Genomic DNA, 26,038 nt, shown 5'->3' with positions numbered 1-26,038 from the left:
TTGAAAAATGCCCGTCGCCTACCAAGAGCTACGCTCTCCAAACCCCTTATCACCTCTGCCTCCCTACTCACTAGCCCGCCATCCCGTAGCCGTCGGATGATTGATACTGGAATTATGCTCTGTTTGCCCAGCACGAACCGACTTAAGATCCCATCACTGACGATATCGGGCAAGGTATCAATATACTTATAGTTGAGACTGCTAAAGCAATGCTGACACTGTGGGTTACCACATCGCCGTCTAGTCGATATCAGACGAGAATGCCAGGCTCCGTCGACTTCATCACTGTAAACAACCTTGGCTGGGATCAACTGCTTGACCGAGGTAATGTCAGCACTGTTACAAACCGGGCATCGGCCACCATGGGGATGCCAAAGCCAGAGATCACGACCGCGTAGCTTGTCGGGTATGGACCCTACAGCTGAACTGCGCATGGCTTCCTCTGGAGTAGGGCATTTGAAATGATAAAGACCAGGGCGGCTATTGTCGATCTCAGACAGGCGCCCTATTAACGCTTCTAAGTCCTGGACAGTCTGCGGATCATGTAGCCACGGCTGGCGTTGACCAGATTTTGGAGGTTGTTCTCTGACAACTGATGATGGTGCTGATACCGTTGATGGTGCTTCTGGTGATGGTGTCGTTGAGCACTGAGCGATGGATGTATCTGAATGCATGACTGGTGGATAGCGCTAATCTGCTGGTAACTAGTAATGTGTAGCAGAGTTATGCCTCACAAGAACACAGTCCATCAACGAGGATTCTAGATCTCACCTTCGCTCTTCTTCGCGAACCAATTATTGCGTTTCGCAACCGCCACTCTTTCTTTGAATATTGCATCCCTGATTTTTTCCACCTCCTTTGGAAGACGCCCTAATGTACAATACACAACTAAACCACCCGATAGTCGGACTATCATAGTCCAATACCCGATCGGCTGGGCCGCGGATTCTCGCCTCTCTTCCAGGCGAGGATGAGGTCTTTATACTTCTCCTCAGCCTGCTGCCTCGTCAGACGATCATGAGGCATAAGAACAACAGATACTTAGAAAAACATCAGCAGCCATCAATGGACTCAGCAACTCAAAACACAGAGGAATAAAAATATGGGCGAGCGAGATTGTTCCTACCGAAGCCCACCTAAGCAATAGAAGCCCCCTCAACAGCACGCTTAGGGGGGGCGACAAAGGCTTTCACTCACTAAATGAGAAGACTAACAAGTAAGATAAACATAAAAAAGAGACGAAAGACAAGAAATGTGACGAAAAAGCGGTTTTTATATATCGAAGCCCCCCTAGTAGCGCAGCGGCAGAACTTCCAAACATACGACTAGCGGTGCATATCATTTGTGTAATGATGCAGCAGTCGGGCAACAATCCCGACCTACGAATATAGTCACCACATCAGTATTTATATTACCTTTCAACTGTGTCAATGCCGGCCGCTGCAATTAGGACAATTCCACGATCGGTAACAGACACCACCAAGTAGCCGGTTCGTAGTTACTCGTTTAGGAACAGACCGAGTATGCTCAATGCTTAGGCTGAATCGGGGTGCTCAAAAATGGCAACAATTCTTCTATTGCCAATTTTTCCAGTGAAATTTTCCTGCCATTTCCTGGTACTTGGCAAAAGAGGGGAAGAAGAGGGAAAAAGCGGGGGAAAATGCCAAAAGTGGCTAAAAAGAGCAAAAAACGGCAAAAAATGAAAAATCTTCAGAAGCATCTTTTCATCTGTTCTGAATCAGAACTTCTGATCACCACGATAGAACCATTAAACCCAGATAAAAAAAGCGAACGTATTTTGCAGCACTGTGGCTAAGAACCACTCAACTCAAGAGAACTCAAGTCTTGATTAAACAAGTATATTCATGCACCAATGCATCATCAATTGGGTTGTTCAGGGAGCTGCATATCACTTGACTCAGAATCTATCAATCCCAAGCTCTTGCGGGTCTTGTATCGTAAGTAAACATCAGTGAATGTCTCTGCTTGAAGTCTGTTGACCCTGAGCAGCAATCATATAGATCTCAGGTAACCTGAGATCAATATGCCAGGTCCAGAACTAGGTGCCAACCTGAGTCAGGTTGGCACCTGGTAGTGGGAACAGTCAATAACTAAACGAATCGCTTCGCAATTTACGAACACGATGCATCGATCCTACTTCGTGACGAATTTCCCAGAGCTGAACGAACGTTCCAAGGCCGCAGTTCCGGCAGGAATTTGGCATAAGGTGCATTGAACAGCTGCAAGCGAGCTCGAAAGAGGTGCTGAGTCAGCACTACTGACCTAAAAGATTATCATATAATGATGGATGCAACCCGAGTTACCGAGCCCAGTTCAATCGGTACTGACCTCTATTCTGCTAGGAATGATTCCTAAGAAATCCATCACAAGATTGAGGGAATCTTGCAAACTTATGACTCTATGTTCTTCACTATATGCTCGCAGTAACTGCACTACATCTGCGAATTCACTCAACTCGACTGAGTATGTATACTCTGCAAATGCGCTGATCATCAGTACCTCAGTGATGTACTTCGTTCACTTCATGCTTATATTTTCTCGTAGAAGTGCATGGCATGCATACTTCTTGACAGTCAAAACAACAGATAAAGTCGACTGTGAGTCTCCACACGGTCGACATTGAGATCGTCTGCTCCGTTTGACAGAATATCTGAACTCAGCAGATTCGAGCTTCAGATGCGCCCGACATGAGAGTCACCATACAAGATTCTCAAGAGTGAAGCACTGGGGGAAAACCAGGTTGAGCGAACAAAAATACTGAATGACCAGGAGCCACAGACGAAACGCAAAGCAGCATCTAGCCACACTGGCGCACTAGTTGCAGACTAGTACGATTGAGATCTCTCTCTCTCTCTCTCTCGCTCGCAGCCGTCGTACGGCTAGGCGACTCCGAGCTACACCTAGTGCAGCAACGGAGTTTATGAGGTCAAGTATAGGGCTGACCAGACCGCAGAAGAAAAAAAAATACAGTAGGCTTGCGCCTATAATAGTTGCATTGATACCATTGCTACACAGCAGAACGTGCATTCATGCTCTTCATTGTGTATTTTTTTGCGCTTTTTTTTGTTTTTTTTTGCCTTTTTTTATCTTTTTTTTTCTTTTTTTTTATCTTTTTTTTCTTTTTTTTATCTTTTTTTTGCTTTTTTTTCTTTTTTTTTTATCTTTTTTTTACACCATATCATGCTTCAGCGGCATGTTACAGCCCAAACGGATCCTCCGCTCCCACAAAGTTCTATTTCTTGCTGTGCTCGTTTTAACGCCTGTCTCTATCATGTCGTGTTTGATCAACTCTAGCCACGACTGACGAGGCCTACCTGGGCGCCTCGAGAATCCATTGTGCACTCTCGGGTTCCACTCTAATAATCTCTTGGCCACGTTATCATCCGGTGATCTCATTAGATGTCCATACCATCTCAATCTTCTCGCACGGAGTTCATTCAAACATCCTGCTGAACGTGTACGAGCGCAGAGCTCCTTGGAAGACATCGTCGTCATCGGAGGTAACCGAATCACTTTCCTTAAGCATGTATTGTAGAACGTCTTATACATTTGTGTCTCCTCCTTATTAAGGGCCATAGTCTCCGATCCATAGAAGAGCGAAGCAAAGACGACGGACCTCATCACAACCATCTTACCTCGAATACCGATGTCGTGGGACTTCCAGATGTTGTGGAGCCGATGAAGGTTGGCCCCCGCGACTCGAATCCGATCACGTATTGCCTTCGCGTATCCAGCTTCACTAGATATTAAGACTCCCAGTTGCCGATACTCCGTAACCACTGCCACTCTGTTGTGCTCGCTGTCGTGTTGACAATTGATAAGTAGCCTCCTTGTCTTACATTCCGGTTCACCGATTCCCAAGCTGAGATTTGCTGGGGCAGCCTCCTCTTCTAACGCATCCAGTGCAATGTCACTCTCTTCTTGAGAGTTTGTTGGGACCGTAATATCATCAGCGAAGCATAGGCACCCGATAGGTTCTTGTAAGCTATACGATCTTTCAGAGAATCGAGTGTGTCGATGGGTGTAGTCATGCTCTCTGAGAAGGACGAAACCACGCTTTGCAGTTATTGTACTTCGTCTCAATATCATATCCAGTGATGTTATGAAGATAATGGGGCTCCATATATCGCCCTGCTTAACTCCTGATCCCAACTTTACTTCACAGGTCTTCCTATGAACTGTCAATGATGCCACTGCATCCGAATAGCTCTGCTCTATTATTCTCAAATATTTTGGGTGAATACCCGCCGCTTGTAGACAGTCCGTCATGAACTTCCTATCCAACTTATCGAATGCCTTCTTCCAGTCTGCCATCAGTAGGCAGAGGGGTCGATTATATGCTATGCATGCATCTCTCAGCAATTGCGTGGCATGTATGACTCCAACTGCAGACCGAAGTTTTCTGAATCCGCATTGTGAGTGGTGAATCCTTTCATCCAACTGGTCTCTGATCCTTCCCAATATAACCGCTGAGTAAATTTTCGCCGCCGCTACTTGTGCCATCACCGTTCGATAGGACATCACTGTGTCTGCCGCTTTCCGGCCCTTCTTGATGAGTGTCACTTCACTCGTTAGCCATTCAGTTGGCTGCTTTTCTGCCACGAAACATTTCTCACATATCTTATGGATCCATCGCTGCAAAACTGGGCTTTGTTTGAGAAGGTCTCCGCTGATCCCATCGATACCTGGGCCCTTGCCCCTCTTCAACCTAGCTGTAGCCTCGAAGACCTCGTTCGGGGAAGGTGGTGCCGGTGCCGGTTGAGGGTCCTCCTCGGGATCCCGATAGCCAACGGGTCTCCCTGTCTCTCTCGCTGGTACCCTCGGATTGTTGTAATCTGGTGGTGTGTACAGCTCTCTCATGTATGCTGCGAAGTCCTCGGCTTGTAGGATCCCCAGTATGGTATCACTCCTACCTTTAACTCCCAATCTTTTACGGAGAAGACTCCATATTGATCGGTGATCATGCATGGGGGTGTGCCTGATCTCTTCAACTGCTTGATGAATCCCTGCTCGTAATTCTTTTCTGCTCCCACGGCCGCTGGCCGGTGTTCTTCCGTAGCGGTTGTCTACTTCTCGTTCTTTTGCCAACTCGTAGCTTTGTCGCACACTCTCCTTGAAGTCATTCCATAGTAGGTCAATATCGCAGTCGTCTACCCGCTCATCAAGTGATCGCAATCCATTTCTCAACGCTGCCTCCATCTTTGTGATATTTGACGAGTCCTGTATTGGTCTATATATCGGTGATCCACTTCTGGCAGATACTTTCCTACCCAGATATTTCTTATTCACATGAAGTCCGAACCTTGCTGTCACCATCATATGATCAGTCTCGATGAAATTCGGGGTGATGATTTGCATCTCCTCTATCATATTCACTTGGTGCTTCCTCACCATGACTAAGTCAATGGGGTTGGCTTGTCTCCGTGTCGCTCCGGGTGGAGTCCACGTTCCCACTTCTTTAAGATGGTGGAACTTAGTTTGTTGGGGTACGCATAAGCTGTGGCCCTCAGTGATATTGTAAAGCAATCCCCAGTTGTATCCGGTGGCGTTGAAGTCTCCCAAGACAATCAGTAAGTCCCTCTGTGATACCTCACTAATTACACTGGACAGTGAGTCGGCAAAGTCTTCGAGTTCTTGTTTTGACCGAGAGGAGGTCTGCGCTGGCCAGTATACACCAATGATAGTGACGCGAATGAGTCTCGAGTAGAATCTCATAACCATAATCCTCTGTCCAATAACTTTGTGGCAAATCTGATTTCTCTTTGCCCTGAGAGAGATCACCGCCTTGACACCATCATTGTCTGCATTTAATATTGTTTTGCTCGCTATATTGGTAACGAGCATACAGTGAGTTTCGCAGAGTATCAGTATATCACAGCAATCTCCCTCAATCATTCTAGTGAGATTATCGAGCCGGAACCGTGACCTCGCTGATTGGACGTTGAGAGTACCAACCCGGAAGGTTGATCCACGCCCTAGTAACGTTTCTCTCTTCCCTTTAATACAATCGAACCTGTGAGATACATCATCATCCTCACTATTTGAGGCGTGTTTTTGGGGGTTTTTCGTGCATTCTTTTTTGTTGGGCCTATCCCCCCTCTTTTGTTTTTTCTTTTGATGTTCTTTTGAAACTTTAGGGCCTCTTTTCATTTCTTTTGTATTTCTTTTTGGAAAGAAATGACACGATTTATCGTAACTACACAATTCAATGTCAGAGTATTGCTGTGATACACGAAATGATACTGTAGGCTCATGATTCGGAGTCCGCATTGTACGTCTATAGGTCGTATCCCGTGACAGGGATGACTTTGCTACATTAGAAAGAGTGGGAGGCAGTGCTCCAGCAGATTCTATCATTAACGGACTATCTACATTACTATGATCTTCATTGGTTCTGATAGCTACGTAGTTACTACTAATAGTTAGTTGTGAAAAATCGAGTTGGATACGGCATGCGAGCTATGGGGTACTCGTTGGGCCAGGGTGGCTGAAATTTCCATTCTTTCTTTCATTCCTCCCTATTTTTCCTGCGGAGGGAAGGAAAAATAGAAATCTATTTTTCCTTCCGTTTGTGGATAGCGCGCGCCCGGAAGGTGCGCAGACCAAAAAGTACATTTTTTCGCGGAGACGTCTGGATTTCGTCAAAATCATTTCGATGATCGAGAACTGCGATTCTGGCCTCATCGCGATCAGCGACCTACTCTGATGCACGGATAGGTCGCCGGTTCTATTCTAGGCGACCGCCTTTTTAAAGCATCTTACACACTCGCATCACCGTGACAATCCGAGTAATTCGACTCGGGTTCAATTACTGGTACAAGCTTTTTCCAACTTTACCGATTCAGCCTAACCTCTCGAATTTCATACCAAATTACGAAAGTTCAAGATTGCAAGACGTTACTCGGGGTTTTGATTCAAAACTTTTGAATCAGCATCCCCCATGAGGGTCGCGGCGAAAAACCCCCGGTAATGGGTCTGCGCCGCGCAGACCCATTACCGGGGGTAAAAACGCGCAGACTGCGCGTTTTTACGTGTAAATTTGGCGTGATTAACGAGGAATTATCCATCTGCATCAGGTTCTGAGTACGTATAGTGATTTGCATCACGCGAGTTTGATCCACCATCGTGAATCAATACTGTTACTCAGAGATCAGGAATCAGCATCTTGAATCTTGCATACTATCCTGCGTAATATAATCTGACTCGCGTACTCAACATCACTGCCCCATTTTACTCACGCATCGGTATCAGTGGGTGAGTTTACTCAGGGGTAGTGAATCACTCCTAGTGATGCAAGCATCAGGATCCGCATACGGCCTCAGAAGGCACTGCCCTACAAAATTTGTAGGGCAGTTTGTAGTAAAACAGCTTGCTTCGAAGGAGGCGGCCGAAGGCCGCCCAGAAAAATAGGATCATTCTTTCCTTCGCAAGTTTCCTTACTTGCCTAATTTTCTGAAAAAAAAGAAATGAAAGAAAGAAAATCTATTTTTCCTTCCACCGGCCACCCTGCGTTGGGCGAACTCTTTTTTCAACAGAGCTTCTATATGGTCAATTCTCGATGATATAGTGGGCGAAAACCTCTCATATTGACCTACTCTCGGCTTACCCGGCCTCCACCATTTCATATTAATTCCGTGACATCGCAGTTTGCCGCCGTTCTCGCGCAAGAAGGTGCTAGCGACGTCGGGTGAGGAGAATTGTACACATATAGGCCTCGGCCTTGTAGTTTCACTCCTGTCTGGGTTATATGTACCAAGTCTTTTGGTGGTACGTATGTGGGGTGCCTCGTAGATCACTCCAGCAGCTTTCAGTGCATCTTCCACCTGAGTTCGGACCGTGGGCCTGCTACCAGTATCAGCTCCGTTGAGAGTGTTCGATGAATCATCCGGCTCGGCGACGCCAAAGATGACGACCCTTGAGTTGGACTTGTAGTCAAAGCTGGGCTCACTTCTCTCGATGCGAGCATGGGAGTTGGTGGTCATGATTCTCGGTGGCGATCTTGGGTTCTTGGTTGTTGGTCTCGCCTCCTGGTTGGGTGCTTGCTGTTTGTTCGACTGATTAGCCATGTTGTCGAGGAGCTTGTACATACTCTGCATCATGTTGGACTGCGCGTCAATTTTCCTGTCCAAGTTAGTGACACAGTCGTTGAGCTTATCAGTGATGGTATCCAAGCGCTCCTCGTTATTACTAATTAGAGTGTGCAGATCGGCCACGCTGATCTTCACTCTATCCTCCATACCCTTCATCTTGTTCTCCAGGAGCAGTAGGCAATCTTTCACACCAACAGGATTGCCGCTTTGGTCGTTCGTAACGGCCATGTCCTGTTTCATAGAGACGACGGCACTTAGCTCGGCGATCTGTTGTTGGAGGCGAGCGATGTCACTTTCGGTGACGGGCATAGGCAACGATGAACGAATCAACTAAGATCTTGAGCCAGATGGCTACTCAGCCCGACCTACGAATATAGTCACCACATCAGTATTTATATTACCTTTCAACTGTGTCAATGCCGGCCGCTGCAATTAGGACAATTCCACGATCGGCAACAGACACCACCAAGTAGCCGGTTCGTAGTTACCCGTTTAGGAACAGACCGAGTATGATCAATGCTTAGGCTGAATCGGGGTGCTCAAAAATGGCAACAATTCTTCCATTGCCAATTTTTCCAGCGAAATTTTCCTGCCATTTCCTGGTACTTGGCAAAAGAGGGGAAGAAGAGGGAAAAAGCGGGGGAAAATGCCAAAAGTGGCTAAAAAGAGCAAAAAACGGCAAAAAATGAAAAATCTTCAGAAGCATCTTTTCATCTGTTCTGATCACCACGATAGAACCATTAAACCCAGATAAAAAAAGCGAACGTATTTTGCAGCACTGTGGCTAAGAACCACTCAACTCAAGAGAACTCAAGTCTTGATTAAACAAGTATATTCATGCACCAATGCATCATCAATTGGGTTGTTCAGGGAGCTGCATATCACTTGACTCAGAATCTATCAATCCCAAGCTCTTGCGGGTCTTGTATCGTAAGTAAACATCAGTGAATGTCTCTGCTTGAAGTCTGTTGACCCTGAGCAGCAATCATATAGATCTCAGGTAACCTGAGATCAATATGCCAGGTCCAGAACTAGGTGCCAACCTGAGTCAGGTTGGCACCTGGTAGTTGGAACAGTCAATAACTAAACGAATCGCTTCGCAATTTACGAACACGATGCATCGATCCTACTTCGTGACGAATTTCCCAGAGCTGAACGAACGTTCCAAGGCCGCAGTTCCGGCAGGAATTTGGCATAAGGTGCATTGAACAGCTGCAAGCGAGCTCGAAAGAGGTGCTGAGTCAGCACTGCTGACCTAAAAGATTATCATATAATGATGGATGCAACCCGAGTTACCGAGCCCAGTTCAATCGGTACTGACCTCTATTCTGCTAGGAATGATTCCTAAGAAATCCATCACAAGATTGAGGGAATCTTGCAAACTTATGACTCTATGTTCTTCACTATATGCTCGCAGTAACTGCACTACATCTGCGAATTCACTCAACTCGACTGAGTATGTATACTCTGCAAATGCGCTGATCATCAGTACCTCAGTGATGTACTTCGTTCACTTCATGCTTATATTTTCTCGTAGAAGTGCATGGCATGCATACTTCTTGACAGTCAAAACAACAGATAAAGTCGACTGTGAGTCTCCACACGGTCGACATTGAGATCGTCTGCTCCGTTTGACAGAATATCTGAACTCAGCAGATCCGAGCTTCAGATGCGCCCGACATGAAAGTCACCATACAAGATTCTCAAGAGTGAAGCACTGGGGGAAAACCAGGTTGAGCGAACAAAAATACTGAATGACCAGGAGCCACAGACGAAACGCAAAGCAGCATCTAGCCACACTGGCGCACTAGTTGCAGGCTAGTACGATTGAGATGCGCTGAGAACTCATGAAGTTGATAGCATCAACTAAACTTGGCCTGGCCAAGTTAGCGAAGTTGGACACTTGCATTTCCTCAAGGTAAAACGAAAGGTATTAAGACCGTTAACACAAAGCTGAACTTCATTGGGCAGTCACGTCGTAGCAGGGGGAGAGGCTAAACTCTTTGGCCGAGCAGTGTGAGAAGTTCAGTAGACCCAATTTACAGACGATCATTGCCCTATGAGGTCAAAATTCTCTGTAGAATTTTTTTTCGGTGGAAACGCCTATTTTGCCAATTTTTGTCACTTTGCCATTTCCTCGCTTATTTTCCCTTTGCGGGAGCATCCTAGGCTGAATAGAACCTAGTGGGAGCTCAACTCCCGTAAAAGGTCGACCTTGTGGAGCTCAAAGTCCTCCAGTAGCGCATATTTCAAAACGGAATGTGAGATACGAACCGGTTGATCAGGTATAACCTCCTCTGCCGACAGATGGCAGAATTGCTTTGCGGAAGATGATACTGTGTTGAATCAACTCCAGATAAGGGTAAGGGTTCCACTCTCACATCGTCGTTCAAGCCCATTGACAAATGCCCGCCGCTTGCCAAGAGCTACGCTCTCCAAACCTCTTATGATAATGGCCTTATCACCTCTGCCTACCTGCTCAGTAGCCCACCATCCCATAGCCGCCTGATGATTGAGATTGAAACTATACCCTGTTTGTCAATTTACCCGGTGCATAATACAAATCTAGTGGTTGAGTATTCCTGTGATGCTGGTAGAGGGACATCTGAATCTCTTCTTGGGCGTGTCATCGTCAACCGTCCCGCAGCCAAGACTCTTGGACCAGGAGGCTGGAGACCGCAGCCAAGGAGGCTGTTGTTGCTTCATCACGATGTTTCGTATGCCTTTAGTAGGGCATATTTCAATAAGGAATGTGAGCTACGAGCCGGTAGATCAAGTACGGCCTTCTCCGTCGACGGATGGCAGAATTCCTCCGCGGAAGATGGCACATTGTTGATAGGACTTCCACTCGTTCCGCTTCGTTCAAACTCATCGAAAAATGCCCGCCGCTTACCAAGAACTACGCTCTCTAAACCTCTCGTCACCCCTGCCTCCCTGCTCAGTAGCCGAACATCCCGTAGACGGCGGATAATTGACGTTGGAATTATGCCCTGTTTGCCGAGCTGTTCGGCACGATTTGTGCTCGGCCTGAGCACAAGCCGGCCTAGACCAACTCGAAGTTGCAAGTGAAGTTCCAGTACCCGTTCTGTGTCGGGCACAGAACGGACACAGTGTGTCCCGCGCCGTGAGGATGAGAACGAAGCAATCGGGTGTTCCTGGTCCCCTGCGAGCAAGCATCACTGTACCCCTCAATCTCATCTTCAGTGGATCAATTTCTCACCCGAGTATCATACATGTGTTGTGGGACATTCCAGACTTGTTCCGCTTGTTAGTTGTTGGTGTTTGGCGGATGCGTAGTAACGTATAATATGTTACGTGTTGCTTGGCAACTTGGTGCTCAGTAACCTGTATGAACCATTCGCTTTTGTTACTACCCATGTCCCATACTTGAATCCCTAGTAGAACGCATTTCTCTGTCCTCGCGTTATGGTTGCACCCAGGTGGCCCACGCCAGTTTCGTGTCGATAAGGTTTTGCAAGGTTATACGCGTATATCGGTCTATACTGTACTCCACGGCTGACGCTGAAGCAGCTTCAGACGACAGACTGTCGTCGACAGTTCCGTGAATAACTGACGCAATGCCGCGGCCATTACCTCAGCCGAGAATGCAAAATGCTCAGCAGCGAAAATAAACCCCAGAGCTCCGCTGAAATCTCATTCAGTCCTAACGCGAAGCTCCCTTTTACCGTTACCCTTCTGGATTGATGACCTCGACTGATAAAGTTCTTATCACATGCTACATCTAGCTCTGCACAAGCTGCAGGCCCTCAAAGTAGCATTGAGGTTCCTGCTCGCAATCACATTTTGAAACCGCAGGCGATGGGTCATGAACTTGTACTGTTGATTTGTCTCAATGCTGAGTGGCGATCATCTCGTTTGTCCCTTGTCGATCGCAGCAGGATGGCTATAGAGACTATTAACGGGAACAAAGACTGCTTGTTGCTCTGTGATATGAAACGTTAATCGGTTCCTATTCGCTATATGAAATCAATCGTCACCATTAGAACCGCTGCCGTCACTACTTGAAGATGACCCATATCCTCCCAGAGCCGCACCGAGAGTAACAGCCGAGGGCGGAGCTAAAGGAATACAACACGTGCAGCTCATAAAAATATCCCCTCAGATAATCAGTCCTTGGAATCGAACCCACGACCTCAGACTCACCTTCCGGAGCAGTCGATGTGGCCTTGGCTTTCTTCTTCGCTTTGAACACCATGTGAGGCATCGCCGCTTTTCGTTTGGCTGCTGCCGCTTCTACTTCATCAGCAATGTGCACCGGAGGGGGACGCGGTTCCTAAAACAGAAATGCCATAATGAGCGGAGCGAAGCTTCAGAAATTCTCACCATTTCCTTTGATGACGAGCTTGACTTAGCTCGGTTCTCTCCGGTGGAGGTTCCCTCCTCATCATCATCAGATATCACTTCGATACGCTCCCATTCTAAATCACCCTTGAACACAGCCTCTGCTACTGCTGTATCTGCTGAATCAGATTATCTCATTGATACTCATCATTACATCTGTCAAGATCGGGGACGGAGAGTTCTCTAGTAGTAAACTCTTCGATATAGAATCTATACCGCTCTTACAAGACTTTGTACTATTGGCTCATCTCGTGACCATAAGCATGAGATCCAAATACTGTAGAGTTACCACTACCATTCACGATACTCCAGCTACTAGGAATACTTCATAGATACACGAAATAACACATCTTGAGTTCCTAGTTGAGCTGACCTCCATCATTAAGTTTTTCCTCTTGTTCATCCTCCCCTTCCTTCTTCACACCATCACCACCGCTTCCTTCTTCCTTCTTCTCACCCTTCATCACTAACGAACTGCTACCTCCAGAAACGTCTCCATCAAACAGCTTATCCAACGCCGATGAGATCAACTGATCACGCTGAGCTTGCCTGACATCAAAAAAATTTCCCAATCCCCAACCCCTTCGAGCTGTTTCTCAGGGGGGTCGCACGGAAAATTCTTGCAATCACTATACACTCCAACACGATCAGTTCAGATAGGAGCACACGCTCCTGCCAGAATTCGGTCGCTCCCTTGGGTTCTTTCCTCCTGTGTTAATATGTATGGTAAGGCCCTGACGGCTACATCAGAAGCCCTACGAGTTCACTATATGATTGTTTTTATCGTTTTCCATTCATCAATGGAAAAACTAGACTACGGAAATTTCAATGTAACTTATTTCTTGATTTTCCGAACAGTATTGGGTTCAATGGTGTAGCTAATCATCATCGATGCTTCACCAACTACTACAATGTCGGTCCAAAACCTCCCGGATCGGATGTTGTCCGTGACAGAGGACATGTGTAAGCTTTGCACGACATGCGTATTAATGTGATATGCAGATGTAAAACACGTGTAATACTTCTCAAGATTAATGAGAATCGATCTGGAGCGATATGGCACAGACAATGCATACGTTGCTTTGAATATGAGATGCGCTATAAGTAATCTTTCGAGACTACGATTGCGAGAAATTGTTCCGGAATACAAAACACACATTCTTCGCATTTGCATATCAAAGTGACACGCACTGCATCGCGAAGCATTAACTTCGGAATTGCCCACATCGATAAGTATACTGACGACTCTCCCTGATGATACTGTATTTTCAGTGGAAGTCGTATTAATATTATTATCGTCATTAACGCTCCGAGTACATTCCCCATCACCCTACCTCCGATTCACAGCCTTCAGCTCATCCAACTCATCTAAACGTCGCATCTCCTCTGCAGTATCATATATCCTATTCTCCATTGCTTTCGTTTCCGATTCTACAACAACATCAACAACAACCCATCGCCCCAATGATTCCCATACCATTTTCCTCTCCAGTTTTACGATGGGACACTTCCGCTTCTGCGAAATCGGCATCCTTGAATCCCTCATATCTGACAAGTCGCTTAAATACCCTTCGCCACTTATCATGGAATATTCATTCGACCACTGTGGCTGGAGAAAATACGCACACGATCAACTGCATGTGGCGGTCGTAATATAATTCTTATATAAACTTCTGAGATCAGCTTATGAGAGCTCATGTATATTCCAACACCGCATCGGACAGCACCAGTGGGCGCCAATGATAAAAGTAATACTCACGTTCTCGTCCCGCCGGTTTCCAAGACATAGTCAGAATGCTCAGGGTCAGTGCGGAATGAGAATTCGCCTAACACAACGTCCCAAACAGAATTCGAGGATTCACTTACCTAAACAATGTTTGCATTTACCGTAAAATCGGTACACGTTGAGCCCCAATGAACTCTTCTCTGGCAACTTCTGGCACCTATAGAAACGGAGTCTGAAGGGATCGAACCGGAGACCTTCCGCTTGCCTGCTATTGAACTTGGTGGCGATATACAGATACTCTCCACAGTGACTACAACACATCGAGAACGGCAGCATCATTCGGATGTTCATGCACTTCGGACCTGTTCACACTCAGTGCTGGAATATATGCTTGCTTTCTTCGGCAGAGCTCAGGAAGGACATTCCTCACAACATGATGGGAACTTACATACGGTATTTCTCTGCGATATTCTCAGATTTTTCATATTGTCATCAACACATGAAGTTGACCACGTGCATATTTTCCCACATTGTCATAATGCTGGAATATATGTCCGCTTTCCTCAGCTGAGTTCACGAGTTCCCCCACTAATTATAAAAGTTCACACACGATTCGGGATAAAAATATACAGAAACCAATAAGAAGATCCCAAAATTTCTCTACTGTCACCAACATATGTAGTTGACTACTTCACATTTACTACTAGTATTAGTACTACTACTGGTATTAGTACTACTACTAGTATTAGTACTACTACTAGTATAAGTACTATTACTACTACTACTACTACTACTACTACTACTACTACTACTACTACTACTACTACTACTACTACTACTACTACTACCTCGTTGCTCAACCCTAGGCTTCTTGACCATCCTCATAGGCAACAGCTTCGACGGGTCGAAGTCGGGTGGGTAATACTTATTCATCACCTTACGCTCCGTCATCTTGTCGATAGGACACCTCTCTGCTCTCTGCCAATTCGAAAATTAACTAAGGTCAAGTTCCTCCCCACCGGCTCACGTAAATTTCTCTGTAAAGAACTTGGAAGTACTTCTAATATTAATTCAAGTTTATGCTATCATAACAACACTGCGATAATTATATAGTACAGTATCATATACTGCCAACAGTTATAACATCACTCGCGACAACATAATTCCTCTTCTAGAGCGGCTGCGGCGCCCTTCGAACCAGGCGTAGTTGACAGTATTAGGGTATAGCCGCCGTTTGGGAAGAACTCTGACGATTTACCAGTAGTCGATGACGCTACCTATCGCGATTTGCCACTGTAGTGACAGCGAATGAGGAGTCCCCCAAACCCATTATCATAACAATGACAACATGATTCGTGATAATTATGGTATGAAATATTCTTATAGATTAACCACGCGACTAAAATAATCCTCAACATCGTCGTCACCGACAGCTTTAACACAAGCAATAACCAAGCAGAAACATTAGTATCATCACCCACTGTCCTCAATCCTATCCAACACTTCTCGAAGGTCCCTCGGCAGCGGCACCTCTACACCGTATCGATGGCGGGCACTATACAGATCATACCACTCCAGTGTGTGACAATGCAGAAAAATTCTTCCTATCCCAAAATCCTCGATTTTACTTTCCGAATTATACCACGGATCTCCCACAAGAGGATGGCCCATGGACGCCATATGCACTCGAATTTGATGCTTTCTACCACTCAGTAAGCGACACTCCACCAGAGACACTCCGGCCTCCTCGAACTCCCTTCTCACCAAATACTCAGTTACTGCAGGTTTTCCATCTTCTGAAACTACACACCAAGTTTCCAAATTTTCAATTCGGGCCTCCACATTTCCCTTTTTTTCCATCAGAATTCCCTCTACCAAACACCAGTATTTCTTCACCACCAAGCCAGCCTGCTGTTGCAACGCCAATACCGCCTCCTCCCCTCCCGAGACCGTTCCCATCAGCGGCCCGGACGTCCCGAAATCTATTCTGTGCGCGAGTACCAAAGATTCTCCCAAGAAGCTCTGTGTCATTTCAGTGGTCCACGCATTAGGTTTATATACAATACTGACTCCCCCAAGATCGCTATATACCACCAGTGGCTCTGTCGCATTATCAACAACCTCATTTGGAATTTTTCGTACCACACCACAGTGAACTTCCCGAAGTGGCATCCTAACTAGGTGTTGAATCATCAACGTATGCAGCCATCGATAAAGCTCGAGATTCATCACCCTCGTCCAGTGCAATCCGTACGCAACACTATTCACTTCTAAACGGTTCGTTGGTACCCAACCACTACTTCTCAATTTCTCCGCAAGTTTCAAGGCGAGCCCTCCCAAAGCCTCCGGCCCGTCAACTCTAGCGATCGCCCACATCACTTGAGGGATATCCGCAGGTAACAGCCTCTCCGATAAAACTTCATAGTGTTCCTTGACCGCGCGCCACAAAATTCCCCCACCCCCCGTAGCCTGCCCAGCCGACCATAACAGTGTTGCTATATTCCTCGAGTCGTTCATCAGTCCACTCGCTCTCGGGACCAAGGCGAGGTCAAAGCGGCCAAGTCTACCCAAATTGAATAAACATATACTCCAATCTTGTTCATTCATACCAGAAGGCCCGACCCCGGAGACCCACTCCGCGAACAAGTCGACCAGCTTCCCCTCATATGAGAACCTCCCCAGTGCCCAAAGACAAAGACTAACATCGCGACCGTTCCAAGTGTCATCCACGACGCACAGACGATCCTCGAGGGCGTCCATAAGACACCCCCTCTCAAATTTCCCCCGGGCCACTCCAACCAGCAGAGCCGCCACGCGCTGCAGATCTAGGGAGCTCGCAGACAACCGAATCAGCCGCACCGAGTGATTTATAAAAGGCTGCGCTACTTCCCGAGATGATCCCAGCGTTCCCAAGGCCCAGATGAGATTTGCGGCTGATCGGAAATCCAACACCCTCACTGGTAGGGATAGGCAAACCTTCAAAGTGAGCCGACTGTCCGGTATAAGACTACCAGGATTCAACTGAGCGAATCTTCGCAGTGCGGTGATCCAATGTATGTGCTCAAAAAATGCTGTTTTTTCGTGAAGTATTCTTCCTAACATTTCCACTTCCTGACACCCACTAATTTCCATCAGCAGATTCCGACTGGCCACTCGTTTAGTAGAATTTGTATGGATAAGACGAGAAGCGATGCTTCGACCACTACATTTAAAAATCATACTACAAATAAACAAATATTCCCACGCAGTGTTGGGGGGAATTGTTCTCTCCTTCCTCACCTGAGCTTACTAGGTATTACAAATGCGCAGTTTTTCGATAAAAAATTTCATTTATTTTCTCACCTACATATGCTATTGACAATGTGCTCATTTTCCCACTACCGTGATCAACCCACTTCAACTCAAAATCGATCAATACAGACTGCATCGTATTAATCTTCAGCAACCTTCTCAGCGAGTGGGGACGTCACCGCTGTTGGTGATACTCTATCCACTACATTTAGTGTTGAAATATCAACAGGCCGTGCTGGAGTGAAACCACGCACCAAAGCGAGTGCAGCAAACAAGCCGCTGAGACCACGAAATACCCGACCTGCAGAGAAACTCCTCATAAAAATTTGACATTCTCCCACTGGAATATATAAGTTTTTTTCCTTCAGAAATTTTATAATTAATTTCATGCCTCACAAAATGTTGAGTACAAATGCACGGAAACACTCCTCGAAATTTCTTGGCTATCAACAATACGCGAAGTCGATCATGTGCGTATTTCCCACACTGCTCACACTGAGAATTTCGAAACCTCGTGAGGCCTCAGGAAACCCCCGGAACGAACCCCAACGGCATCACTTTTCTCCAGTGCATATATCTATTAAAACTTCATAGCAATACATTGGAGTTTCGCCACCCTAGTGATATGAAAAACACTAGGCAGAAACATATTTCACGACTACTACATGCCGCAAATAGCGCCTAGTTTTTCACCGAGTTTTACGACGCCACTTCGCGTAAAACGGGTTGTTGTGAAACTCCATTGATAGTATTTCCTCACATTCCAACCAAAAAGCCGTGAAATAAATTCGCATTTTTTCCGTCAAATTTCCAATGATTAACACCAACAATTCCACAAACATTTTCCATCATGCTTACGTCCAGCGCCGACACTCCTCTTCGCCTCTGCTAAACAATAGGCCGATGCCGCGGTGAAGGTCACAAATCCAACCTGGAAGGGCAACAACGAATATTTTGATAATATGCAAATGTAAAAAATATGTGTTTTCTATTACGGAACAACTTGTCGGTATCATAATCTCGAAAAGTAACTCAATACATGTTCATAGCAATGTTTATATAATGGAGTTTCACCCTAGTCATATAAGAAACACTAGTGAAAAACATATTTTACTTCGTGGAAAACACTCGTCGTGTTATCGGTATACTTCCTGTAATTCACATGGAGTATTACTACGCCACTTCACGTTAAGCGGGTTGTTGTGAAACTCCAATGAACAACAAAGTCGTTCGTTTTTTCAATTGAGATTCACCACCCTAGTGATATGAGAAACACTAGTGGAAAATATATTTCACAATTCACTTCGTGTAAAACACTCGGTCGCGGAAACATATACTTCCTGTAATTCACATGGAGTATTACTACGCCACTTCACGTTAAACTCCATTGTTCATGCGATATAAGTCGTTTCAGATCGATTCTCATAAAATAACACAATTTTTCACATACCACATTTCCACGCACTCTGCAAACCCGAAGACCTCACCATCCTGCACGTATAACAATCGCCTCCGTTATCATTCACCACAGCCACTTCCTTCTCAGTAAAGGTAACAGGCGAATGCCTCATGCCCCCCGCGGCATCCCTATACCACCCCCCAACTTTGTTAGTGACACTCGACTCGGCTGTTGAGGAAGAGGATGGTCTCAAGAAGGAGAGTACATCCTGAAATAACACCTTGAGTCGTGTAGATTGTACAAAGAGACGAAGAAATGAAATTTGGACTGTTTTTAACAGTCGCTAGTTCCATTCCCGGTGAGGGCGTTTTCGGAGGGCTTCCTCACCGTAATGGTGCAGAACAGTTTCGGTTAATTCGCGACACGATCAAAATTAATATTTTCCGCTGGAGATACGAGCAACGCTCTTCCGAAGGATATGCGTGGACATTGTCGTTAAAAGAGAATTGATCGATCGGACGCAGTATTGGTATTCACTGCAGCAGTCCCAAACAGCAGTGTTGGAGTACGAATGTATGCCTTCTCAGCTGAGCTCACAAGTTTCCAGAGCTAATAATAGGCGTTTATATATGAATTCGGGTAGAAGTGTACAGAAACCAACAATAATTTCCCATCAGAATTTTCTGATGCTGCAGACTTACACCCCGACAGAAAGAACAATTAGCAGCAAGCTTCTCCTTCATTTCATCAGCCTTCACCGACATCCCCTGGTACAACCCTTCGATATAATGTATAACCATTAACAGAAATTAATAATGATATGCTAAAACCATCCATAGACGAATACTCGCTGAATTTCCGCATATTTTCTAGACTCCCCCTAGGAGTAATCTCGTAGCAACTAAGGGCCACATGGACCCCCCTCCAGTAGGCATCAGGGTGAATTCCCGACTTGCCCACCAGAGACGTTGCTAGATGTAAAATAATAGAGAATAATACGAATAAAAGCGCCTATAGTTTTACAATGGAGTTTCACCCGTTTTACGTGAAGTGGCGTCGTAAAACTCGGTGAAAAACGCGTGATATGCAGTAGTCGTTAAGTATGTTTTTCACTAGTGTTTTTCATATCACTAGGATGAAACTTCAGTATTAAAAATATAGATGAATATTTACTGTAGCTATAATGAGTTTATAAATTATTAATAAATTGTATTTCTGCAGTGATAAGAGGCGACCTAATCAAGAGAACACGCGGAGATCAGACCTTCAAATCTTCGAAAGCCCACAGTTACAACTCATAGCAACTCCGTCCTTGTTGCCTACCCAAACAAATTATCAATTCGAATTCAATTTTTATCAATTAAATAAAACAACAATTTATCAGCAACACTCAACTACATAAAACCAGACGCCGAATCGAACCAATAATTTATAATCCCCCACCCAAATTCATGATACTTTCTCTATATGGTACTTCCTCACTAACCCATCACTATAACTCACAGCATCCATACAGTCATATTCAGCGAAACGGTTAGCACAGTCGACTATCCACCAACCAACCCAGGTTCAATTCTCGGGTCAGTCACCCTCGAACAAACATATCGGATAGAAAAATTACTCAACTCTCAACAACAAAAAACAACAGCGAATGCCTGTAAACAAGGCAGATGCCAAACAATCGATCATCTGGGCGCGCGCGATTTACATACTGCCATACTGCGGTCCTCCACCTCCTTCTGGGACAGTCCACTGTATGAAATGCCCAGGCGTTTTGATACTGCAAGTTTTACAGTGAATACAATTCTGTGCATGGATGGTGAGCTTCCCTTCATCGTCGTATTCATACACTTTAGCTGGGCAGAATCTTTGCTCGGGACCGTCGTATTGGGCAAAGGAAACCTACAATAGAGTTCCACGGCCACCCTAGTGATATGTAAAACACTAGTGAAAAACACATTTCACGACTACTGCATATCACCACGAATATCGCCTAGTTTTTCACCGAGTTTTACGACGCCACTTCACGTAAAACGGACTGTTATGAAACTTCAATGAAGAACCAAGACGGTTCCTGAGTAGTACCTCACATTACATATCTTGAGGCGATCGCACAAAAATGGACATAACAATACTATATATTATACTATATAATATAATACTATAATATATATATTTCCTTACTAATTGTAACCCGAATTTACACCTCGCTACTACTACCTCTTTCGGAAACTTTTCCATTCCAGGTTTGATCTTCAAATGGGAAGGTTGATCAGCCTCGTGGTCCACCCCTGTCAACGGCAGCTGGTCTGTCAAGTCGAATGTCAGTTTACCTACAAGCAACCATTATTACTCAATCGAGTTTCACAACAACCCGTTTTACGCGAAGTGGTGCAAAACTCCGTGAAAAACTAGGCGATATTCGCGGTGATATGCAGTAGTCGCGAGATACATTTTTCACTAGTGTTTTTCATATCACTAGGGTGGTGAAACTCTAATACAGTCTACTTCATCAATTTCCTCATGTGCGAGCTTCTAGTGTTGGAGTATTAATACATGTTCACCTTCCTCAGCTCAGGTCGTCAGTTTTCACACTAATTCGACCACACTCAACGAATCAATGAGAATCTCCCCAGATTTCCACACAATTTTCAATATTCCTCCACACTACTACATCCAACATAACTCAGTCAGTCATGCACTTTAACTTACGACAGACTTGTCCATTCGTTTAGAGGTTAATGGACAATTACCATCATCTTTTTCATTGGTGTAATTCCACTTTTGCACTTTTCCACGACAGTCAATTTCCTTCAAATTTTCACTCTGCGAGATACCACAATTCCTCCCCACTACCATCAGCTTAGGATAGTCTATAGCTTTGCATTTCTTCTCTTACGCGTTCTAGCAGCATCATCCTTATACCACTATAATAAAAATGCAGCGGAGCGAAGCAACTATATCAACTACTACTACTACTACTACTACTACTACTACTACTACTACTACTACTACTACTACTACTACTACTACTACTACTTTTACTACTACTACTACTACTTGAACGTCCATGGCTCTCTCCCTTTACTGAGCAACCAGAAAGCGCCATACCCCAGCCCCGAGAACAAGCCCGTCTTAAACGCTGGATGAATATTACGTACACTCTAAAAACTTGCATATCATCAAATTGGCAAGAACTATATTACATATAGCTCTTTATACACCCAACTGTCCTTCATCGCATGTTCATATCTAGACGACACATGACCAGGTTTTGCTCCATCACTAATGTCAGCAACAGCCGACTCTGCAGCCAGCATCCCCGTCTTCATCGCAGTATGCGTCCCCTGAAATAAAAACAAAATTAACTTTCCAATTTTCGCACACATCACAGAAATTTTCCAAAAAAATTGACCAAAAATTCTTTCAATTTCGTTATTATTAAATTGGTACCAATCCAGCTGCATATCATAAATCATCCACCGACAATATCACCAATAACCTCAAATAAAAGGTAGCAGCAATTTCAATCTTTTCCTATCAGATCGTCACTCTGCGAAGGAAGATTCTCATGTCTCAGCAATGCCGCAATAGACTTTCTTTACATCTACATCTCTTCAAATGATAGTTTTATTCAACAACTACATACAGTATGAACGAGTTTTTCTAACAAATATTCATAGCTATTCGCGACCACTAGCATAGTCGCATAGGCTACCTATATAGTGTTCATATCCTTTATCATAGACACACATGCAATAAAGTATAGAGCAGTATATCACTTCAAACTATCATTCGCAGACTATATAAAGCATACTACATGATAGTACTTCATCTAGTATACTCCACCTATCTATCTGTATACTACACTACCATACCGAACAAAATTCTTATTATATTATAGTTGCATAGTCTACCTATATAGTGTTCATATCCTCATCATAGACACACATGCAATGAACAACAATAAGATCGCCCTATATTACCTTAATCTTGAGAACGTTAAGGAAGCCCGCAGCATCACCAACCAACATACCACCGGGGAAGGCCACCGAAGGTAGTGCTTGATAACCACCTGCATACCACTCCAATTACAACTCACGCTAATATTCATAACTACGATATAGAACTAAATATGTAGTGAAGTTTCACCCTAGTGATATGAAAAACACTGATGAAAAACATATTTCACGACTAATGCATATCACCGCGAATATCGCCTCGTTTTTCACCGAGTTTTTACGCCACTTCACGTAAAACGGGGCGTAAAACATAACTACTATTGCTGATATTTATAAATAAACTCCATCTTAAAAAACCAGATTGAGTTCTCGGAGTTTCACCACCCTAGTGATTTGAAGAACATCACCAACCACTGGTGCATATCGCTTAGTTTATCACAGAGTATTACGTCACTTCCCCACGTTACCAGTATTAATAACTCTTGCTCCATATCCAACACATTTGCCCCCTTCTAACAGGTGTCTCAGCATATCATGAGTTTTATACCTATTTCGTGGCACGTGACACTATTTCCCAATCACCTAATACCACTACTTTTGCAACTCCATATATGGCGACATATTAGTATTAGTATATCCAAGACCCGTTACGTATCCCAGATGAACCAGATTGTCTAAGAAAATATATTTTCAAAAATAGAGCCAGTGTCACCGCCGTGTCACCATTCATATGATATATGAATCCGCCCCCATACGACATGTAGTCCATAGGGAAGCCAACGGTGTGTGTCACATGGCCTGGATCGCTGACCTGACAAAAATTTTTTTTCAACAACGCAGTGTATATGCCAGCTTTCCTTAGTATTACTACGCCACTTCACGTTGAACGGATTGTTGTGAAACTCCAATGAACAACAAAGTCGTTCATTTTTTCGAATGAGGTTCACCACCCTAGTGATATGAAAAAAAACCAGTGAAAAATATATTCCACGACTACTGCATATCACCGCGAATATCGCCTAGTTTTACATCACTTCACGTAAAACAGGTTGTTGTTAAACTCCAATTATCAAAAAACTACCTCAGGGCTGACCTTCCATACTTCTTTTACACCAAGACTGAATTTAGAAGGGCATCTCCCCGCGTTAAGGTTATACCGTTTAGCCACCTCCAACGATAAGGAGCCCCTAGCACCTTCAGCAAGGATGATCTGTTTACCTAGAAAAAAGAGAAAAACTATAACCTAATATTCCCAGAGAGATTCCCAGCAATACTCTATTTTATTCGTGCTTGCAACGATCGCTGGTTCGATTCCCGGTACAGGCATTTTTCTAGCAATTTCCATTCACTTACTCTTGCTAACACACGACATGACACTGGAGTTTCACCACCCTAGTGATATGAAAACCAACACTAGTGAAATATATACTGCATATCACCGCGAATATCGCCTAGTTTTTCACAGAGTATTACTACGCCACTTCGCATAAAACGGGTTATGAAACTCCAATAATATATGTATGCTATATATCATATTCCGAAATCCTCAGATAAACTTTTAAGCTCTGCTTCCCATCCAACCTCACCGTATATTTTAACCCCCTGTTCATAGTTAGCTTTTTGATGACCATCTTTTGCCACGCCTTGGTCGCGGATCTTCACCGCTACCATTCGCCCTTTATTATCAACAATGATGTCTTCCGAAACAGCAAATCCAGGATAGATTTCAACGCCTAAAAAGGAATACTACGCGAGCTCAGGATCGGGTTCAATTCCCGGGACGGACTTTTTCGGCCATTTTCACATCACGTCACGAAAAGTAGTGATAATATATCACTATATTAATAATTTACTAATTAATAATTAACTAATATTATAATAATTGATAATTATTTGCAGTTTTTTCGGACGATATGCATCTCAAGTGGTGCCGTCGTAGAGAAATACTCGAACAAGCGCTGCATAACAGTGTGTGGTCCGACTCTAATAGTGAAAAATGATCAACTTCATTTCTACCACATTACAAATTGCAATACCAAAATTTCCTCACAATTCCCACATTGTCATCAACGCCTTTTCACCATATACATATTCCATACCATATTCCACCACTTTTTCACCACCTTGTCACCATATTGTCATCACCGACCATATGCATATCCCCCTCCCCACACAGCCTACCAGATTCCTCAGCCTTTTCTCCCAACCAACGGCACATATCGCCGAGTGAAATAATATAATTTCCAGCATTGCTCATCGCAGAGGGCAAATACGGTGATTTTATTGCATATTTAGCCGTGGGGAGGTATACAAAATCATCTCGAGAAACTGGCGTTTGTGACCAACTGGGTTTCTCCTGGAAAAAACACGCTTTTTACACTAGTGGAGTTTCACCTGTGATATGAAAAACACTAGTGAAAAACATATTACACGACTATTGCAAGGCGCGAATATCGCGTTTTTTACGGAGTTTTACGCCACTTCATATAAAACGTGTGAATCTCCATTATGTGAAAGAAATCGTCAAATAAAATAAAAACATTTATTTTTTCATATCACGGGTGATTCGTTTTTATGATATGAAAAATAAACACTGGTGAAAAACATATTTCGAAAAACGCCTGTGAGCAGTGAATAACGCGTGAAACACGTGAAGTTTTCCACCTAATATGAGATGCTTTGTCCGCTGTATTTTCAATTCACTTCATATCGCGAATATCACATTTTTCACATGGAGTATAACTCCACTTCACGTAAAACGGGCGAAACTCCAGTGTTGGAGTATGAATATTTGTTCGCTCTCCTCAGCTAAGCTCAAAATTTATAAAAGTTTACCCACGAATTCGGGTACAAGTGTACAGAAACCAACAAAAACTTTCACAAAATTCCCTCCCAGAATTTTCATATTGTCACCAACACACGTAGTTGACCATATGCATATTTTTCCACTAGGGATTTTCCTCACTAACAATAGAAATTTATACACGAATTCGGGTAGAAGTGTACAAAAACAGCAACAGTAATTTTTCCAAAATTTTCTCACTAGTAGACCATCCGCATACTCTCCCCCCACACTGCTTACTTGTCGCCAATCCGGAAGGAGTTCATCCAGTGCTGTTGGTTGAAATACATTTCCAGATAAAATGTGAGCGCCAATTTCAGAGCCTTTTTCCAACACGCATACCGA

General features: G+C 44.3%; 5 protein-coding genes across 5 annotated transcripts in view; all 5 read right to left on the bottom strand.

The window, feature by feature from the left end:
• Nucleotides 1-760: 760 nt before the first annotated feature.
• Pmar_PMAR014442 (hypothetical protein) lies at nucleotides 761-1,026 on the bottom strand (the record flags this gene model as incomplete). The annotated part of the gene is made up of 2 exons (XM_002778826.1): nucleotides 761-870; nucleotides 927-1,026. 2 exons carry the CDS (start codon nucleotides 1,024-1,026, stop codon nucleotides 761-763), a joined length of 210 nt encoding a protein of 69 aa, XP_002778872.1.
• Nucleotides 1,027-1,881: 855 nt separating this feature from the next.
• Nucleotides 1,882-8,420, bottom strand: Pmar_PMAR014441 (conserved hypothetical protein; the record flags this gene model as incomplete). Its single annotated transcript, XM_002778825.1, has 7 exons — nucleotides 1,882-2,002; nucleotides 2,159-2,283; nucleotides 2,350-2,372; nucleotides 3,336-5,241; nucleotides 5,335-6,034; nucleotides 7,359-7,465; nucleotides 7,617-8,420. The coding sequence occupies 7 exons, from the start codon at nucleotides 8,418-8,420 to the stop codon at nucleotides 1,882-1,884; spliced, it is 3,786 nt and encodes a 1,261-aa protein (XP_002778871.1).
• A 3,678-nt stretch (nucleotides 8,421-12,098) lies between these two features.
• On the bottom strand, nucleotides 12,099-15,150 carry Pmar_PMAR014440 (Cell cycle control protein cwf16, putative; the record flags this gene model as incomplete). The annotated part of the gene is made up of 10 exons (XM_002778824.1): nucleotides 12,099-12,190; nucleotides 12,276-12,405; nucleotides 12,456-12,589; nucleotides 12,847-13,022; nucleotides 13,808-13,904; nucleotides 13,951-14,021; nucleotides 14,233-14,299; nucleotides 14,340-14,416; nucleotides 14,465-14,561; nucleotides 15,048-15,150. 10 exons carry the CDS (start codon nucleotides 15,148-15,150, stop codon nucleotides 12,099-12,101), a joined length of 1,044 nt encoding a protein of 347 aa, XP_002778870.1.
• A 2,257-nt stretch (nucleotides 15,151-17,407) lies between these two features.
• On the bottom strand, nucleotides 17,408-19,061 carry Pmar_PMAR014439 (conserved hypothetical protein; the record flags this gene model as incomplete). The annotated part of the gene is made up of 4 exons (XM_002778823.1): nucleotides 17,408-17,419; nucleotides 17,697-17,791; nucleotides 18,349-18,421; nucleotides 18,978-19,061. 4 exons carry the CDS (start codon nucleotides 19,059-19,061, stop codon nucleotides 17,408-17,410), a joined length of 264 nt encoding a protein of 87 aa, XP_002778869.1.
• A 1,532-nt stretch (nucleotides 19,062-20,593) lies between these two features.
• The window catches only part of Pmar_PMAR014438 (electron transfer flavoprotein-ubiquinone oxidoreductase, putative), a gene marked incomplete at both ends in the record, with an annotated part of 5,589 nt that continues 144 nt past the window's right edge, over nucleotides 20,594-26,038 (bottom strand). Inside the window, 12 exons of the mRNA XM_002778822.1 lie at nucleotides 20,594-20,791; nucleotides 21,110-21,222; nucleotides 21,878-22,053; nucleotides 22,196-22,236; nucleotides 22,876-22,964; nucleotides 23,319-23,398; nucleotides 23,447-23,525; nucleotides 23,575-23,662; nucleotides 23,933-24,069; nucleotides 24,438-24,584; nucleotides 25,033-25,196; nucleotides 25,914-26,038. Of these exons, the coding sequence (XP_002778868.1) occupies nucleotides 20,594-20,791; nucleotides 21,110-21,222; nucleotides 21,878-22,053; nucleotides 22,196-22,236; nucleotides 22,876-22,964; nucleotides 23,319-23,398; nucleotides 23,447-23,525; nucleotides 23,575-23,662; nucleotides 23,933-24,069; nucleotides 24,438-24,584; nucleotides 25,033-25,196; nucleotides 25,914-26,038 (1,437 nt within the window). The remainder of the gene's footprint in view (nucleotides 20,792-21,109; nucleotides 21,223-21,877; nucleotides 22,054-22,195; nucleotides 22,237-22,875; nucleotides 22,965-23,318; nucleotides 23,399-23,446; nucleotides 23,526-23,574; nucleotides 23,663-23,932; nucleotides 24,070-24,437; nucleotides 24,585-25,032; nucleotides 25,197-25,913) is intronic.

This window comes from Perkinsus marinus, assembly GCF_000006405.1.
Source record: "Perkinsus marinus ATCC 50983 genomic scaffold scf_1104296948090, whole genome shotgun sequence".
Lineage (NCBI taxonomy): Eukaryota > Perkinsozoa > Perkinsida > Perkinsidae > Perkinsus > Perkinsus marinus.
Note: the sequence above shows the minus strand (reverse complement) of the source record. Positions and strands in the feature narration are given on the sequence as shown.